Source organism: Phycomyces blakesleeanus (assembly GCF_001638985.1).
Source record: "Phycomyces blakesleeanus NRRL 1555(-) unplaced genomic scaffold PHYBLscaffold_3, whole genome shotgun sequence".
Lineage (NCBI taxonomy): Eukaryota > Fungi > Mucoromycota > Mucoromycetes > Mucorales > Phycomycetaceae > Phycomyces > Phycomyces blakesleeanus.
In genome coordinates this window covers 1,542,278-1,561,748 of record NW_017265136.1, presented here as the reverse complement: position 1 = coordinate 1,561,748, position 19,471 = coordinate 1,542,278, and the positions used below count along the sequence as shown (strand labels likewise).

The following is a 19,471-nucleotide window of genomic DNA, read 5'->3' as shown; positions in this document are numbered from 1 at the left end:
CCTGTGTGTGTGTGTGTGTGTTTGAATACTTGTTTGTAAAAGCTTATACAAGATCAACGCCCTCTTCTTCTATCCGATCTGGCTCAGGAAGTCCGCCGAATCCCAAGTATTTTCCAAACATCTCCCTTTCCCAGAAACGTAACATGTACTGATCAACATGTCCCACGGCAAGTTGCATCTCATCTTCGTCTTCATCTTCGTCTTCGTCTTCTTCATCTCCTTCTTCTCCGTCTTCGCCCTCCTCATTTTCATTTTTTCCTCCTCCTCCTTCTACTTGATCAGTCGCATTTTCTTCTGTTCGTCTAATCTCTTCCCGAGAGGCCAAACGAGCAGAGGACGGGGTATTATTATCTACAGGACCTGGTGATGCAGACACACTGTGGGAACAAGAACCAGGGCTACTCTGACGACGTGGCTCTTCTTCTTCTAATGGTTGCTTCTGTGGCTGGCTGGCAATAGAATCTTCGAATTCAATCTCATCCATAGCCATCTCATTACGTGCTGCAATAGCCGCTGCTGCATCATTTTCATCACCTTCAGCCTCTAGTAGTGCCTTTTCAAAATCAACAGGCTGACCACCACCTCCGACATTAGTAATAGCAGCAGCAGCAGTACTCTTGCCGTTAATATTACTGTTATTGATGCTATTTGTAGTTGATGTAGCCCCAATCGCCCGGTTATCACTACTACCAGTCACTTCAGGAAGGTCACGCCACCAATCCATCCTATGGAAATAGTCTGTAGTAAAGGCACCATCTTGAATAATGACATTGTCAAGCATCCTATCAATATTGTACATTTTTGTTAGTTTTCTAATTATACAATAAACCTTTGCACAAATGACATCAACGCAAATCAATTGAATTGAATTGAATATCAGAAAGTAAAATAAAATGAGCGAGAATATAGCCACGTTTTTACCTCTTTTGGTTGGCTTTCTTAAAGATATTCTCTTCAATCGTGAATTCAGTCACAAAGCGGTAAATATGCACGTCTCGAGTTTGTCCAATACGATGTGTTCTATCTTGACATTGCTTATCCTATATATATAAATGATTAAATGAATAGATGAATAATAAGAACAAGAGCAAGAATAACAAAAGTAAATAGGGTATCGAGCCATGGCACTATACCCTATTTTGCTTTTGTTCTATTTTTTTTGTTATATAAATATATAAAGGCAGTACAATCCTATAATTGTATATCTTTAATATTACCATTGAAGGGTTCCAATCAGAGTCATAGAAAATAACTGTGTCCGCCCCAGTTAGGTTGATTCCTAGTCCACCACTTCGGGTCGACAAGATGAAGCACAAGATTCGCTTGTCATTGTTAAATTGCTCTGTCAAGCCCTGTCGCTGTTCAATTTTGGTTGCACCATCCAGCCTCAGATACCGATGACCGTGCATATTCAAGAATGTCTCTAAAACGTCCAAGACACGTGTCATCTGGGTAAAGATGAGGGCCCGGTGGCCACCAGCTGCCAGAACCCGCAGCAATTTCTCCAATTTCTGAAGTTTTCCACAATCAAATTGAAGTAATCGCTTATCAGGAAAGGCAATAGATAGCCGAGATTGGATAGGGTGAAATATATCATTGTCCAGAATAGTGCGCAGTTGAGAACTCAAGACAGGTGGACAGTATGGAGGTAAAAGGTTTGGCTTTGGACGGTAGATCACCGCAGGTGGAGTAACAAATCCATATCTCTCGAGTGTTTCATTATTGTCTTTCATCCTTTTTTCGTAACTCTGAACCATATTTCGAACACTCTCGGTTCGGTCAAGGAAAGTACGCTTATCTTTGGCTGACGGGAAGAAACGTTGGTATTCAGTATCTGCCACGGGACGCCGCAAGATGTCTATCAGACCAGCTCCATACACCGGCTGGCGACCACATCGGAATTGGTTGACACTCAACATTGACTGCCATCGTTGAGCGCACGCAAGATGTTTTTGAGTCTCTCGGTAGGCCGCATATTTCTTCAAGTCTTGATAATCTTTGGAGACAACCCCGCGGCTTTCGGCAAAATGGCCACGTATGGTATGGCGTTTAATCACATCTACAAAAAGAGGCGTGGCGTCTAAAAAGCTCATATCCTTGGCCACTGTTGCACTCATCTCCGTCTCATGTTGCATTAATATCAATCCCAAAAATCCAAATAATGTCTTCCGAAGATTTTGCTCTTGAATTGGCAAAAATCGTTTTCGCACCCATTTTTCAATTCTCTCGCCTTGGACTTGGACTTGATCTGTCATCGAAAAACTGGTCAAGATAGGTCTTTCTTCAAAAAGATCTGGGTGATTGCAGACTTTACGGAGTTGCATAAGACAATTGATGATACTCAGGAAGTTAGCACCTGAGAGGGTCTCTTTTGTTTTGGCTCGGCTCATAAAGTCGTCATAGAGATAGCGTTGGCGTTTTGAAAGACGGCAGTAAACAATATGTTCGTGTTTTTCTGGAAGTTGTTTCTCTACGTCCGCCTTAAGTCTCCTGAGAAGATAGGGTCTAAGGACTGTGTGAAGCTTCTGGATCGCCTGACGGGATTCCTCATCCATGCCTTGTTGACCTTCAATCATTCGGTCCACAGGATGAGAGAACCACTCCTGAAATTCTTTTAGATTCGCAAATCCGATGGGCATTGATTGCGAAATTCCATTTGGCATCAAGAAATACAATAGTGACCAAAGTTCCATCAAATTATTCTGCAGCGGTGTTCCGGTCAACAGTAATCTTCTCCGTGAATTGAAGTTTAACAAGACCTGCCATCGTTGGGATCTAAAGTTTTTGATATGGTGTGCTTCGTCAAGTACGAGGTATTGCCAAGCTTTACGCCGAAACGCCGTCTGATCTTGAATTACGAGTTGATAGGAGGTGATACAAACATGGAAGGCGTTTTCCTTGGACCACCCAAATCGTTTTTCTTTACGCTCCTTTGGGTTGCCGTAATAGGTCAAGATTTTGAAACCAGGCAACCATCTCTTGAATTCCATTTCCCAATTGAGGATTACAGAGGTAGGTACCACAATCAGGTGGGGTCCCCAGATCCCCTTCTCACATGCTAGATAGGCTAATAAGGCAATGGTCTGGATTGTCTTACCAAGGCCCATCTCATCAGCCAGGATACCATTCAAACCATTGCTGTAAAGGCTTGCTAGCCAGTCTAAGCCAACGTGTTGATATTCACGCAATGTACCGCGCAATAAGAACGGAATTGGGGTGTCGACATTTGTAGTTTTCAGTGTCGTTCCGGTAGGAAGTTCTGGCTCAGCTAGAGTAACCAGTGCAGTGGACGAGGAAGTTTTTGAATTGACAGCGGTAGGCTCATCAGAAGTTCCTCCATTCTTACCCACTTTATTTTCACGTTTAATATCACCACCAGTGTTGCTATCACTATCCTCGCGGTCATCTTCTGGCTCAGACGATCCATAATCAGTCACAGTTTGCTCATCATCAAGATCATCCCCAGGCGCCTTGTCCTTTCCATCGTTATCTGCTTCATCATCTACTCCCATAATATCAATTTCCTCTTCATCGTCTTCCTTATCATTCCACACTAGTCGTCTGCGTTTGAGGACAGGTCCGTCTAGAGATTCAATTGATCTTCCCTTTTCGATTTTTCTTTTCTCATCATTATACAGCATAGACCTTGATCCTGCTACAAGTTCCTCTTGTTGCTCTTCTTTTTCCGCCTTCTTTTCCTCTTCTTCTTTTTCTTCTTCTTTCTCCTCTTTCTCTTCCTCTTTCTCTTCTACGTCATCTTCTTCATCATCTGCATCTGTGTCGGATTGCACGTAGCTTGGATTATAATTGTAGCGCTTCATCAATTCTTCAACTGACATCTCTGCTTCTTCTGCTAGTCCATTGAGTTCAACGTCATCATCCTCACTCTCTCCATCGTTCTCAATTGGTATATCTTCCTCTTCGTCATCAGCTTGTACTCCGTACTCGTCATCGTGGTTCACAGGCTGTGTCCTATTTTCAGATTCTGAGTCCAAGGACAAAGTCTGCTCGTTATCAAAATTTTGGTGCGTATTCCCGGCTTCTGAGATATCCGTATTTCCGGAATCGCTTTTGGCGCCATTTCTGTCCGACTCACTATCCTCATTGGGTCGGTAGTTGTACTTCTTCATTAGTTCTTCGACTGACAGGTCCTGGTCAGCTGTCAGTTCTTCCAATTCCTCGGCATCGTCCTCGCTTTCCCCTTCCTCTTCAATTCTGTGGTCTCGTTCGTCCTCTTCCCAATCAGGCTCTGGGGATCCAACGTTACTACCACTATCTTTTGACACCGATAAAGGTTTGTGAGAAAGTTCTTCCATTCGCACACCCAGCATTTGTTCCGAGTGTTCCAAGATAAGTTCCAAGTGGCGACGTCCCTTTTTTGCCTGCTCTTCCTTTAATAGCTCCTCGTGACGTGCCTCACACACCCTCTCTACCACCTTCCACTTTTTCTTCACTTGTTGAGCTGCCCACTTGGCAAGTTTAGCCATGCGTCGAGATTCTTCTTTGACCAACCGTTTGTCGTGGGTTCTAATCGACTCCCAGTACCGATCGACGGCTTTGGCACATCGTCTGGCTGCATTACGTCGATATTTTGTATTTGATTGGAAATTCTTTGCGGCTGCGATGCAATGTTGAACAAGTACATCATGGTGTGTGTCTAGGGTTCGTTCGATTCCAGCAGGTCGTCGACTGGCTACGGCCTGGAGTCTGGTCGAGAACCCTCCACGAGCCTGCAGAGCTTCGAGCCGTTGACGGATGATGATTTCTTTTTTGAAGAGCTCATCTGCTTGTTTGGGTGTAATGTCTTCGTTGTCATCAATAGAGACAAACGAGTCCATATAATCTCGTAGGTTGTGGAATTGTCGATGGTGGCGTCTGATTCCAGTGCCGGTATGAACAAGGCTGGTGTATGCAGGTTCGAACGGCTTGGGTGCGTCAGAGGATATAAGGGCAGTGTCTTGGTTGACAGAGTTTTGGAGCAGTTGAACAATAGAGGTTCGACGTTGGGTGAGTGGTTTTCGAGTATTTCGTGAAGATTGATTTTTTTGGAAAAGATGCTCATCAACCAGATCCCACAAATCATAATTTTGGGTAAACTAAGAAAAAGTGACATTTGTAACGCATTTATATATTATGATTTTTTATTATTATTATGATTTTTATGATTTTTATGATTATAATTATGATTATAATTATGATCATGATTATGATTATGATTATGATTATGATTGCTGGTGTTAGTATTATTCTTATTCTTATTCTTATTATTCAATGAAAATAATCTACAAGTAGCTTTGTATTGTCGTCTCTCGTATATATGTATGTGTATTTGTACACAGTTGTTGTTATTCTTATCTGTTCCTTTCTTTCTTACCTTTAGCAAACGTTCATCATTATTACGAGCCATGGCTTCAGGATTGTATCCAAGCATGGTTTGATAAACTTCTAGGTGGTAAAGTTCTCTCACAGTAGCATCATGGCGTGAAAGAATAGCCTGTAATTTCTTCTCTCTTTCTAACAGCCACTCATTTCTCATCTGATCCAAAGGTGTTTTTGGTATTGAGAGAAGTGTGGCAGTTTGATGGTTTTGATGGTTTTGGTGATTTTGATTGGTTGTTTCAGGTCTGCCCCAACCAGGAAGTATCATAGGCATGGACAAACCGCCTGAGCTGTTTGTACTGCTATTACTGTCACTACTTAGAGACCGTGGACGGCCTTTTGTTGTATGTCGTTTTGATAGACCTATATCTGCTTTGCGTCGTCGCTTAGGTGGCTCTGGCTTTTTAAAATCAGCCTTTTTGGATTGAATATTCGGTTTTCGCCCAAGAGGTGGTCGACCAGGCTTTTGGCGTGGTTGTTTTTTGACGACAGCAGCAGCAGATTCAGAAGGTTCGGGAGAATCTACTTTGCGTTTTCGTGAATTGCGTGTTGACAAGGCTGGGCTACTGGTTGGTGCAATGATGTTGTGTGTGCTGAGATCACCATCGGTGTCAAACAATGAGCGTGCCATGACACCCTTGAGTTTGGCTTCGATTCGTAGGGCACGTTTGGATATTCGTTGCCGTTCTGTACGTTCTGATTCCGAGATTGTGTCCTGGGAAGTATTCCTAGCTTCGACACGTGTCTCAGAAACCAGTGGATGGTTTGACTGGCTAGAACATAGAGATGATAAGACCAAAGTGGACTGAGAAGAGTCATTGGGGTCGTGATCAACCATCGTAAGCACTCTGATTACGTTATGGCCTTCTTAAATGAGAAATATGTCAGAAAATAGTAAAAGTAATAGTGGAATCGTATACAAAAAAAAGAAATGTAAAGAAATGAAATGAAAAATGAGAAAAAAAAATGACTGAGATGGACAAAGCGTCGTTGGATAAAATAGTTAAAAAATAATAATAATAAAATAAAATAAAGTAAAGTAAAGTAAAATATAAATTATGGGAAAGAAGTTTTATCTGCAAGTCAGCTGGGATTTAAATCTTACTGGGAGGAATTAAAGCCTTTACGAATCAAGCTCAGTTTTTTTTAGTGAATGTTTGTTTGTTTGGTTGTATATATATATATGTATTATAAAGCACACTCTAGAAATAGGATATTCTGCTTTAAAGGAGAGACAGTTAATAATATAAAAAGAACCAGATCTATCTTTAGTCTATATTAGGGAATTGTTAGAAAATAACTGTCTGTTTTCTCATTGATTTATTGTAGTAGTGCGTGGAATATTAGAATCCATGAAGATCAATTATCTACAGCAAAAGATTATACTCAAAGCACCACGCGCATAATGTACACATTATAGATCTATTGCTATTTGATGCTCATGTCTTTCACAAGAAATTACAATTTATTCAACAATACCGTCCAGTGATAATAGTTGATATTCAATAATTTCTATATCTCTCTACCCCCCTTTTTTTTAAAAAAAAAAGTCTCGGTACTTACTATCTTGAGCTCTTCTTGTATAATAGTCTTGATATCTGTCCTATATCTTTTTATAAGCTGGTCCATGTACTGCTCAAAATTATCTCGGCAACCGCTCAAATATGGCCTACAAGATTCAAGGCAGCACCTTAAACAACCTAATTTACAACAAACCTTTGATTATACAGATTTTTTTTTATTGATATTAATTATTTTGAACAGGAACTATTAGATTAATGAACAGCCTGTTCTCGAAGCCGAAATATTTTTACCTCAATTATTTAATGTATCTAAATTTAAATTGAACAAAGAAAACACGAGTCAGACTTTCGAGAAACTGATTCTAGAGTACCGTTCTATCAATAAAGACCGATATAAAGAAGATGTATGTATAAGCTTTTATCCAAAGGTAGCTTTGCAACCTTTATATTGTACTTTCACTTTTTGCTCTATAAACTATATATCAACCTGTTATATTGTCTATCAATATTTAGGAAAACTTTGATATTTCTATTAAATCTATCTACTGGGAGGTTGAGCTCATCATACAAAAAAAAATAGTATTGGCCAACTGTTCAACTACTTTACTCATTTGATTAGCTAAATAATTCTTTATTACACTTCATTTAGTGCGTGTGTAGATGTGTGCGTTCAATCGATTTTGTGATCTGTAAAATGGTACATATCCACATACTGCTTAAGAGATAAATAGGAAGAAAGCAATTTATATATTTCTACACATAGTCATTTCATTCTATATTAACTAAAATAACAGGATATTTTAATTGGTGACAAGCTCTTTCTAAACAGTCTGTACATATCGATTATGAATTATTTTATGCAAGTAGTAGTAATTTAATATTCTTTAAATATAACAGTAATTTATATATATATATATATATTTTAAAAAAAACAAAGGGTTGCTATGATCTAGTATGTGCAAAAGTTACAATGTTGTAAGACAGGATAGATTATGATTAATCCGAGTATATGTATACATTTAACGTATTTAATACGCTTAACTTTTAAGAGCCAAAGCTCTTTTATGATATACAGCAACTCTTTGTTGAATTCTGTTAATACTTTAAGGGTAAAACATAGTCTATTTTATTATTTACATAATGTAAAGAAAGCCTTTTCGGTGTATTAATATAAAAGTTACTGCAAACAAGTGATAATAATTCTAGAGAATTTGAATAATATTATCAGATATTTATCTGTAAGGATTACTTTTATAAATTCAACATGATGTCGCTATTATTTTAACAATTGACATCCGAAAAGTAGGCCATGTTATTACAGCCTATTTTATTGAACAGATGAAAATTACTCTGACTTAATAAAACTTTTCATTTCTTTTTTAAAACAGGAGTTACATTCATCAAAAGCTAATACTTCATTTTAAATCATTTGGCTTAAACACGGAAAGCTTTCTAAGAATAGTTTCATAGGGTCAATATATCGCTTATAATACTTTTTATTATTTATCATTTATCCCAAAAAATTGTTTGGAAGGCCTTGATTAACCTTCCCTTCAGCTACTGTATTCCATTGTATAGTTGAACTCTTTCGTAACACTGCTTTATATTGATACAAGTCGTAATTACGCTGCACAAACGAGTCAATAAGAAGAGAAACTAAAGGTAATAATACGAAGTTACAAATATCTGCTCACAACTTTTAAATAAAGAATATAGATAGATAAACAAATAGACGTAATCACAAAAGTATAAAATTTGACAAGAAGTGTTGTCCCCATTGTCTTTACCCAAAATAATAAGAATATCAAGGGGATGAAGAATTGAAAATGGTGTTCGAGGGGTTGATCTAGGCTAGAGAGATTAAACCCCTTTCTGCACTCAATAATAGCATTGATGCAAAATATAAGATATTTAGAATTCTTGAAAGAATACTTTTTCTCTCAATTCTGTAATATGACCCTGAAGAGAAAATCACTCCAAATTGGAATTTATAAGAAGACAAGACCACATACAATGCACTCGTGTCATAAAAAAAACAAAGATGGCATTAACGTTGGCACTTTTGAACAACTTCCAAAGAGTCTGGTTTTGAGTCCAATAGAGAATTATGAAATATTTTAAATAACCACACAAGATCAAGTCATTGTCAACGTATAGTCCTAAATAAAGTAAACAACATACCAATTGAAAAGTGCTAGGCAACCAATTAAGTTGCTTACCCAGAATATTACTTTAGAACTCATAAAAAAAAAAGAAAGAAGCAATAATAGAAATGCTTTATATTAGACAAAAAAACTCGTTTTTTTTGGATAAAGTACATAACCTGAGTTTAATAATTCTCGTGTTTTAGAGTTATTAAATTTGTACGAGATTAGTGAGATAACTATAAAGATAAATCATTTGTCTTCTATTTGTATTTGTGCTTAAACGCTTGTGTGTCTTTGATGTAGCTGTAGAGAAGCGGGACTACTTACTGGCTTGTACAAAATGTGTTTGGCCAAAGTATAATTGACTCAGTATAGGAAGAATATAACTCTCTCTCGTATACCATGGGTAAAAGTAAATAATCCGATGATAGTATATTTTAACTTATGACAATTAGGACATGTAATTAAAAGTTAAGAGTGATTCGATTTGGTGTCATAAAAGATAACCACACAATAAACATATATTTTTATAGAAGTTATAAATATATCACAGCCTGTTTTCGACAGCTTTCATAATCAGGAAAGGATACTAAGATTAATGTATGTATTTAGGCAACAGAATTTGGCACAAACTAAATCCTGAAAAGATGATATTGTATATATTTATAATAATGGATTAAAATCATAAGTTTTTTTTTAAAAGAGTTATTTTGTCTCGGTACTTTCAGTCAACTGTTCATTTGCTCTCCGTCTTGTAGTAAACTGTGGCAAAGTAGACTCCAAGGGAATTGATTCTGACGTGTCCTGTTCATCCTTGTCCTTGTGCACCCATCGCTTCAAAAGAGGTACTTGGAAATTGCCGATGAACAACCTAAGATGGACAAGCTTGGTCTCAGGCATGATGTGAATGATAGCTGCAAGGGACAATTGACTTACTGGCAAATATGATACATCAATAGAGGAAGAGAAAGCACACCGACTACACCAACGCTACTGTCAGCATAGAGTACGTTGATCAAAGGGATTCCCATGGATACTGTTTTTGTGGCCCCGCAGTACTTTAAATTCATTGTAATTCGCATGAAAATCTCCTTAGTTTTTCCTTATTCAATTTTGTAGTTATTTTCTCTCTCTCTTGATGATTATACTAACCATAATAGCTACTGTGTCTTTCCGTGAAAATCTCCATCTATCTAACCATGCTGGCTCCTGCATAAGTTTATGGGGCCATGGAAGACGTCCAACAACAATGCAGGCAGTACAACCAAACAGATACATAAATATATCGACTCCAATCATGGCTACGGTATCTGAGGCGCTCATTTTACTAAACGCGTGGGTTGCTACACCGTCACAAAATACAGACCACACCATACAAAGCAAAGCGAGACTGTTGATTATAGAGAATTTTAGTTTGACTGCAAGGTACTTTATCTGGACAGGGAAGATATATCTTATAATCTGCCCGACAACCAAAGGGAGTAAGACAGTTAGGCCAAGGTTCTTGAGTACATTTAGATAATCAGGTACTCCTTGTGCTGATCCTGGGGGGAACAAGAGCTTATCGTTTCCAAATACTACACATTTTTTTTTAAAAAAAAGATAATAATAATAAGAATGAAAATTAATTCTGAAACATATTTCATCAAAATTTCTTACCGGTCATGAGTGCTGGGGAGATAAAGATACCGAGTGTGTTTCCTAGTGCCGCATTAAGTAAAGCTGCACTATCATTTCCGTCTGCATTCCTAGTCATGACAGCATTGGACGAAACCGTGGTGCTGGTAGACAGGGCAATAATAAGACCCTGATAGACAACAGGATCTATATCTGCATTTACCGCGCTTAGAAAACGTACGATGCCGTAAAGTACAAATGGCATGAGTAGAAAACTGATTGCTTGCACAAGCAAATGAAGTCGCCACCTCAAAATTGTTCGCACCATGACCTTTACTTCAAGTCCCAAGCCAGATAACAAAAAAATCAAGATGACAGCCCCCCACTTGACTGTATATTGAGCTTGTATTGAGCCATGGGATTTTCCGACCTGTGGAAATGCCCAAGCAAGGCCAATTGCAATTGCAAGTCCCAGAAGAAACCAATAACGGAAATAGAGCACCTTGGCCTTTTCGAATAAGATCTTGTATTTTGAAGATTGTTGTTCAGCTTGTGATGGTGTTCGGGAAATATTTTCAGCTCGCACAGTGATGACTGTAGACGCCTCTGAAGGCTGTAACATAGTGGTTGACATTGTAACAATGTTTAGTCAAGGAGGAGGAGGGGTAGATCAAACCCAGAGTAAATGTAAGAAAGAAGATAGTCGTAGACAAAAAGCAAAAGATCAAGGGAAATAATATAGGCAAAAAGGCAGAGTGTATTAACTATGGATTTTGTATCACTGCATGATGTACAAACACAGAGCCAGTTAACAAGTGATATTCTTGTACGACGACAACCTTGATCTATTGAGTAAATTTGACTTGGAAAGGCATCATCATCAATTTTAAAAAAGGATTATGTATTGCATGGAAAATATAGATCTTAAAAGTTACAGTAAAAGATAGAAATTCAAAGTATAAAAATCTGAATTAAATACTGGATAGCATAGTTATAGCAGGGTGTTCATTAAGGCATTACTTCTTTTTCGTTCTTTTTTTTTTAAAAAAAAATGTATATGTATGTGTATATCTTTATATATATATATACATACATATATATTGTGTGTGTTTGTACGTGTGTTTTTTTTGTGTATGTATGTATGTGTGTATGTATGTATGTATGTATGTACGTATATCCGTTTCATTTTTTTAATGTAATTCACTTGAAATGAATATGACTTTTGTTTTTGTCTTTTTTTTTGTCTTTTGTCTTTTGTCTTTTGTCTTTTGTCTTTTGTTTTTTTTTGTCTTTTGTTTTTACAATATAGTTGGCAAATCTGCTGGGGAAGAGAATTCCATAGGCATACAGTGATCAAGAGGAGAAGAGATATCAGCCATAGGAGTGGAAGTCATGAATTCTTCGTCAAGAGCACTGCTAAACGTATTATCTGAAAACAGCAGAGAAGGCGTTTGATGCATATCCCAAGGAGTGTCTACAAGGGCTGAGCCATAGGTTGTAATAGGCTCATCTTCACTCAATTGGCTCCATGGTTCTGGAATAGAGTTTCCTAATGTTTGATGTGGTGAAAACAAAAAGTCATCCCAGGCTACCTGGGATTCCTTTTCATATTCAAGATTATCATCTTCAAAATGACCCCACACATCATCGTGGTCATCTTTTAGGGCCGCTTCTACCATGGGGTCTTGGACGAGTTCATCTCCGAACAGATTGAACATCTCTATGAAGTCTTTGCTTGGATCTGGTTGCTCTTGTTTACTTTCTTCAGGACCGGTAACATTCTCTAGCTTTTGCAAAAGATCTCGCCCGGGATTTCGATAAATAATATTTTCCAGTAGGTCTGGTTCTGGAACTATGGTTAAAGGTGTATCTGCGCTATTGGCGCATCGTGGACAGCTGTAAATATCATCCAAGGCGCCTTCATTAAGACCAGTACAGTCCATATGAAGCCATACTCTACACTGGTCACATTGGATCATCATTCCTCTGTCTTCTTTAGCGTTATCGCATATACACATGATAATTGCATTCTTTTCTTCTTCTATTTCCTGTTTAACCAGGATTGCGCTTCGAGACTTGCATCGATCCAAGTGGTACGTAAGACCATTGCGGTTCTTGTAGCGCTTGTTACATGGCTCACACACGAATTTGCGAGTTCCTTATTGTTTTTTTTTAATTAGATGAGCCATTATCACCACAGCGACAGAAATAAATATATACATATATAAAAAAATCGTGCATTGATTTGTCTTTTTTTTGTTTTGCCATTACCATCTTCAACTATTACTGGAGAGACATTTACGGCTGGTGTACGTCTTTTTGGAGTCGTGCAAAGCTTTTTCTTGATAAGTTTTGGCGTGCGTGTCTTTCTATCCTTGGGAACCTTTTCAGGGTTGCTAGTCAGTAGAGATGTATTGGTGATCTTCATACAAGGTGTCGCCCGTCGCCTGTCAAGAACATCCGCCATGCGAAATCCAGTCCGCTTCTTGCGTCCGGTGTTACGTGTGCCAAATAAGCGGCGTCCATTCCCAACAACAGAAAGGGAACAGGATTGGCTACGTTTTGATGATAATTTGATAGGAAAAGGACTAAACCAGCCACTTTGGTGCTGTTCGGTCAACGGGTTAACTGTATCCGCACCCATGACTCTGAATTTAGCTTGTGTAAGTCGCACTTTAAGAAGTTCACCAAAGCTCTTGATGGAGTCGTGGCTAAAGTCTCCCAAGTGAGGCTCTCCCTTCCAGAGGGTCGAACATGTTTTGAAGAGACTAGATTGTTTCTCCTCAGCTTGGAAGTCAGCAAGAATTGACATACCCGCACGCTTTCTAGTATGACTGTGTAAAGAAGGTAATGCTGGCTTAGTTGGTGAGTCGTGTGGTGATGCGAGAGGAGCCGCTGGATCAATACGCCTACTGAGAAGCTTGAGTTGTTCGGCTGATAAGCGTTTCTGCCTACGACTGGAGGGCGCTGGTTGGTGATGTTGGTTGTAATTGGATGTGACGGGCAATTTTCCGCCAAAAGTTGTTCTTGGACGACTTGCCTGTACACGATCCTTACTAATATTCTGGTTGACGGTTTGAATATCAGATAGATGAGTATCACCATCTCTACTATTTTCTTTTGAGATATTCAGGTTTCTTTGATTTAAATTTGATCTCAAATGCGCAAAGGGATCTTCATCTTCAGAGCCGATCTCCACTTTTAAGCGAGCTTGAAGGGTCATGGGCATGGAGTGATCTAGGTCTGTCTTGGGCTGTATGATAGATGCAGTATTTTTAAGAGATATTGAACCCACACTACCGACTGTGGGAGACTTTTGACGCTTGCGATGATTAACAGTTGTGGTTCTTTTGACTGAGCCCAACTCTGATAATTTTCTACAAAAAAATAACAATAAAAAAAACAAACAAACAAAAATAAAATAAAATAGTAAGTTTAGATTCCAAAAGACTCGCTCGATTGATTCATCAAGTGCTGCGCAATTTATTGTTCAGTTTAAGTTAAAGGTGTACTTTGGTAGTGATGGCTTTGGATGGGTCACAATGGACACTGGATTCACCGATTCCATGATCAGATAAAGAGAAAGGACGAACAAAACAGGAGGAACGCATTCAATACTTGATATTCATTTGGACTTCCGCCATGGTAAGCAAATGCTCTCATTGTATTGTGACGTACTCTCATCGAGGACGACCACCTGTGTTGCTCCTATGGTGAGCAAGTAGATGAACTAGATTCAGTGTAACATTTAGCGGTTTCCACCGAATGTAGAAGTTTATCGATGGTCTTATTTCTTTAAGGAGAATGTACGCTATGAGCTACAAGAATATTAATACGGTAGCTGGGCATTTAGTTGGATGAAACCCCACAATATCCGATGTCGATTTGTTATATTTAATATATCCAATTGACATCCAGATCATGTCAAAAACTAGTCATTGACCGAGCCATGCAGCATAGGCCACAGTACGAGCTACTGGGTATTCTTCTTATACGATAAGCTGATGGTTGTAGCTTTTAATCCATAATACATTCAATGCAAACTTGACAGTTTAGCAGTTTTAGAGGAATTCAACAAAGGACACAAAGTACAAACTTGGTGTGACAATCTATTTCTCCTTTTTTGCTTGCAGCACTTCTAAACCTGTCATGTATAAATATAAGCACTTTTGATTGTCTAGGATCTATGGTTTTGGTCGAGACTAGAGATAGTTAAGCCTATGTCCAAGAATGTGTTTAATTCAACAAAAATAAGTTGGTATGAATAAATATATTCTGGACAAAATTCTGCTTTGCCGGAAATGTCGCAGGATTAAATAAAGACCAATAAAAATAAATTTGCATAAATGATACGAAATGATGTATAATTAAAGAAGTATTTAGTAATTCTTTATATACACTATTGAGAAACATCAGCCACACCCATATGTATTCGAATTGCGGGAAAAAGTGATTCGAGACCATTCATTAGCCATCTTGAACTAAACGATTGGATATGCTTTATAGAGAAATGAGAGCCGTGCGCAGAAACAGGATCGGGCGGTCTTTTTGTACCTTCTTAATATAGAAATAGTAAATAAACTCAGTGTACACAGTGTAACATGAAAGATAAACCCAAACGCATATTCTTCCAGCCTTGACAGGATTTGCACACTATCTACAGTTCATTGGAACCAGTCATAGAGATTAGCTTTCCAAACTTTCAAGAGATATAATAGCACACATTTAATGAATACATTTGACACATCGTTAACATTGATTTCAAACCGAATTTGTTTGTAAATACATATAGGACGACATTATAAGCAAGTCAGGTCGTATTATAATTAAAATATACATTACCAATAAAATTATCCTTTTGACCCAATGACTGACTATGATATACGCATATAATGCTGAAAGTACTTTAGGAAAATAACAATAGAGTCGGATACAAGTAATCTTAGGAAGTATATAGCTTTTTTTTTGAAAAGCATAGCTATACCTAAAGAAACTTAATTACCCTGATACTACGGGAGATGAATGGTGATTCCGATGGCGATTTCGAAAATAAAAATACCAAAGATACTTTCTAAAATCACCATTGGAATTGCCAAATTTCCCATAAAGTGGGGTTACTTATGCAAGGAATTTCGACGTAGCTTAATATTTTGATAATATAAATATAATAGTAGGTCAACCATAACCGGATCCTTCAAAAATACATGTCAATTTATCCAACACAGCAAGTACGGCAATATACACTGTTACTGAGTGTTGTTTTAATTTTGTCAGTAGTTATTAGCCATTCCTGGTTAGTACGCGGAAATAAATGACAGCTACATCATTACAAACAAGTTATTTACTCACACAACTTCAGCCTTTGTAAAGATTATTCAGAATCGAGGATGCCATTGAACTCAAACTTCAGTCATTTTTTTATTGTTCTCGGTTCACGTGGGTAAAGTTGGTCCGTTTTCAAGAATAAAAAACAGAAAGATTGTTTTCTTTAAGAATATACCCTTATTTAAAGGAATATTAAAACTTTGGATAATTCAGCAATAAAATATCAAAATTTACCCTATTATGCAGTGAGACCCAAACGCTGCTCACAGAAATAATGCATTTTCTTTAAAGATGTGTCAAATAACTGGGGGAATAGTATACTACGGTATTACACTCTCAAGATACACCATGCCCATGAATTATTTGTTTACTTGCAGAGAAATACTGTACATAATTTTGAGATTCTACAATGTATAACATACGGATTCGAGGGTATTTTTATATACAGTAATTTATAAGATATGTATTTCTTTCTCTTTAAATGCATTCAAATAATCTGTGAAAAAGAGTATTCTCTTTAAACGCACTATAAATATTTCTCCTAGTGCTCCTAAACCAAGGCTTTATAATAATAATAAAACAATGAACGTTAAAATATTCAAATCTAATATTCTATTTGACAGTCTTGTGTGAATGCGGATACAACTATTGCATAAATCATTATGTGTCTTTTGGTGAACTTGAAAGGCACACCAAAGATAAGCACTTTAATGTCGACCGAGATAAGAAATGTAGGGTTACATTAGAAAACCCTACTGTCATTAAAAACGGTTCGGTAGGTAAAAATAGGCTCTGAATTCATTTGAGATTTCTTTTCCTTTTGGATTATGATATAGGAAGATAATATTTTAACCCAAAAATAAATAAATAAATAAAAAGTTTTTTTTTTTTTTTTTCGTTGTTGAGAATTTTGTACGCGACAGTGACGATAAATTATGTTTTCAAAAAATCATAACCATGCAGGATTTAGAAGTAACAAAAAATTCAGCAATCCTACGAGCACGACTTTCCTATTTAACCGGACCAAATAATTGTGTCTATTTGTCCGGGACCCAGTGTCCTTCGCTAATCCTTCAGAGCAAAATAGTGTGTTCTGAAAAATACAATATATTCATTGTACGCATTAACATACCACTTTATTCCCAAACCTTTTGTGTTTATCTATCTCTCCCCAGGCACCTAACTCTCATTCTTTTAAAAGTTAAATCCTGCCTTTGCTTAGCTTAATAATGAAACACTGTCTCATACAAAAAACAAATCCTGTAAATTCAATAAGTAGCCTTACATCTAGACTTGACCATAAAAATACACTATATCAATAGTCAGCTATAAAGACGATTATAAAAAGTTATTATTATTAATTTGTGGTGCAATCTTGTTGGTTATTTTACTATTTATTGGTCTTCTTATGCTTAGGATGTCTTTCTATTTTTTCACCTCTTGTATCTATATTACCAAAGTTTGAAAGTATCAGCCGGTAAGTAATCCCTATCTACCCCTTTATTTATTTATTTATTTTTTCAAAGCGCAAAAGATTTTTTCTTTACGAACATTATGTGTCCTGGCTTGTATTAACTATTATAATATTAATGAACCCTTAGGGACCAGATAGAGTTATTCTATGCTGGCAAAAAGGTTGTATTGTGTGGTCCGGTAGAGCCAAAATATCGTGTTCCACCACAAAATGTCGTCCCCCTAAAATTAACGTTGTAAAATATGTAATAGATATAATGTGCAAAGACTGGAGAAAAAGGCCATTTTAACAAAAAGTTTTTAATTTGCACCAAACAAGAGCTTCCGTCGTTAGCTCCAGAAGGTATGTATCTTTATAAACTTCTAAAATATCTAAAACTAAATATATTAAATTGCTAACCAGTATGGTAAATTGCGTATTGTATATGCAACTCTTAGTTGGCATGAAAAAAATATAAGTGAATCTGAAAACGCCAACGAAAAGAGGTTAAAAGAGGCCGTAAGAATAAATAGTCTACTTACTAGTGATAACTCAAACGCAATTACTCAAGTCTGATGCAAAAGTTGCCGTGGCCTAGGTTACTCAAGCGCAAAGTCTTAAAAAAAAACTTCTGATATAGTGTAAGCTAGCTCATCATTGGCAGAAATATCACAAATAAGAAAGCAATATCTGATGATTTGTTGGGTTGTTGGGATAGTCTTAGTAATGAACATAATGTATTATATTCTGCTTCAATGGAGAATGGCTACAGTCAATATCTTTCGCCAGAATGTATTGAAATAGCTACAGTATATGCAAATCATATAGTAGAGCTATTTGAAAAAAAACGTGTACCATTTTCATTCAAAAGCTCAAGGAAATACTACCAAAGGAGGTATAAATCATTTAATTTGATAATAACATCTCTTATGTACTAAGATCTATCTTATTATTTGGGCACAAGAGAGAGAAGAACTATAGCAGAATAGTACTGTTACAGAAAGGTTTGTGGACTTAAATTAATAGTTGGTCAGAATAAATAAAAATCCTTATCCGCAAGGTAGAGGGATCTTGCTGAAGCAGTTTGTGATGAACTTCTGCGAATTGTAGTACAAAATAATGGCACACCTGTACAGCTTGCTTCTTACCTTGGTTCTTATATTGCGATGCAATGGTATATTATGTTTGAGCATGAGACAGAATATAATCAAGAGCTGTCCTGGAAGGAGTTAAAAAAGACAGGAAAGCCTGATAAAAGCAGTAAACAAGACGTTGCTCACAAGAGCGATTTACTCAAAATGTTCGCTTTGACACCAGAACCTTCGTTCAAGTTCAGATTTATCTCCATTAAACCTACCGGCCTAAAGGCTTTCACGACATGCTTCAAAAAAATATTTTTAGCATTCAATCATAACCAAGGTATGCTCTTTAGAGTGGTAGACTTTTCGAAACCGAATCTTAAAATCTATAGTGTCATAAAATAACAATGTATAAGGGCGTGTAATTAATACGTATTGTAGTTTTAAAAAGCAAAAAGAAAGTGGGCGTAATAATGGGCAGAATGTTTTTGCAAACCTTATAAAACTATTGTCTTCTCTGCTGATGTGGCTGTCTACAAAACAAGGCCCGAACACTTTGCTAGTAGCAAAATTGACTATTTTATAGAAAACTTGAAGCATTGCAGCAAGGTGAAGATATGAATGCTTTTTGTTGTATATGTTGACGAATTTCGGACGTCAAAGGTAAAACCAAATATAGTGTTTTATTGTCAGAAAATATATACCGTTTATGAATAGGTTTTTCATTGCTGCAAACAAGTAAGCATGACCTCTTCAGTTTCTTTTTGGCTTCGGCCTAAGGACTCTGATTTTTATAGGTAAGAAAAAAAAGATGAGCATTAATCTTTACTTGCCCAAACCAATTTATTTTTTGTCTGAATTTTATTTTCATTTCGTCCAAAACATTTCTCAACTTGTCTCAATCTCAAGTAGAAACATTGAATCTATGGAAGTTTATGGAATAATTTT

At 37.0% G+C, this 19,471-nt stretch overlaps 5 protein-coding genes across 5 annotated transcripts; 1 reads left to right on the top strand and 4 right to left on the bottom strand.

Moving 5' to 3' along the window:
* Positions 1–917: 917 nt before the first annotated feature.
* PHYBLDRAFT_107969 (hypothetical protein) lies at positions 918–1,409 on the bottom strand (the record flags this gene model as incomplete). Its single annotated transcript, XM_018428023.1, has 2 exons — positions 918–1,040; positions 1,218–1,409. 2 exons carry the CDS (start codon positions 1,407–1,409, stop codon positions 918–920), a joined length of 315 nt encoding a protein of 104 aa, XP_018296668.1.
* A 783-nt stretch (positions 1,410–2,192) lies between these two features.
* On the bottom strand, positions 2,193–3,209 carry PHYBLDRAFT_99676 (hypothetical protein; the record flags this gene model as incomplete). Its single annotated transcript, XM_018444103.1, has 1 exon — positions 2,193–3,209. A coding segment is annotated over one exon (1,017 nt), but the record flags the coding sequence as incomplete, so codon positions are not given.
* Positions 3,210–9,689: 6,480 nt separating this feature from the next.
* On the bottom strand, positions 9,690–11,313 carry PHYBLDRAFT_179620 (hypothetical protein). The gene is made up of 4 exons (XM_018438178.1): positions 10,709–11,313; positions 10,202–10,626; positions 9,986–10,107; positions 9,690–9,920 (listed from the first exon to the last, which is right to left on the bottom strand). Exons 1-4 carry the CDS (start codon positions 11,298–11,300, stop codon positions 9,755–9,757), a joined length of 1,305 nt encoding a protein of 434 aa, XP_018296666.1. The 5' UTR covers positions 11,301–11,313; the 3' UTR covers positions 9,690–9,754.
* Positions 11,314–11,547: 234 nt separating this feature from the next.
* Positions 11,548–14,234, bottom strand: PHYBLDRAFT_185275 (hypothetical protein; the record flags this gene model as incomplete). Its single annotated transcript, XM_018439054.1, has 3 exons — positions 11,548–12,824; positions 12,938–14,043; positions 14,179–14,234. The coding sequence occupies 3 exons, from the start codon at positions 14,232–14,234 to the stop codon at positions 11,965–11,967; spliced, it is 2,022 nt and encodes a 673-aa protein (XP_018296665.1). The 3' UTR covers positions 11,548–11,964.
* A 1,636-nt stretch (positions 14,235–15,870) lies between these two features.
* On the top strand, positions 15,871–18,928 carry PHYBLDRAFT_62618 (C2H2-type zinc finger transcription factor; the record flags this gene model as incomplete). The annotated part of the gene is made up of 10 exons (XM_018440992.1): positions 15,871–15,959; positions 16,026–16,106; positions 16,308–16,402; positions 16,615–16,770; positions 17,408–17,468; positions 17,593–17,644; positions 17,868–17,963; positions 18,095–18,339; positions 18,384–18,448; positions 18,555–18,928. 10 exons carry the CDS (start codon positions 15,871–15,873, stop codon positions 18,926–18,928), a joined length of 1,314 nt encoding a protein of 437 aa, XP_018296664.1.
* Positions 18,929–19,471: the final 543 nt, after the last annotated feature.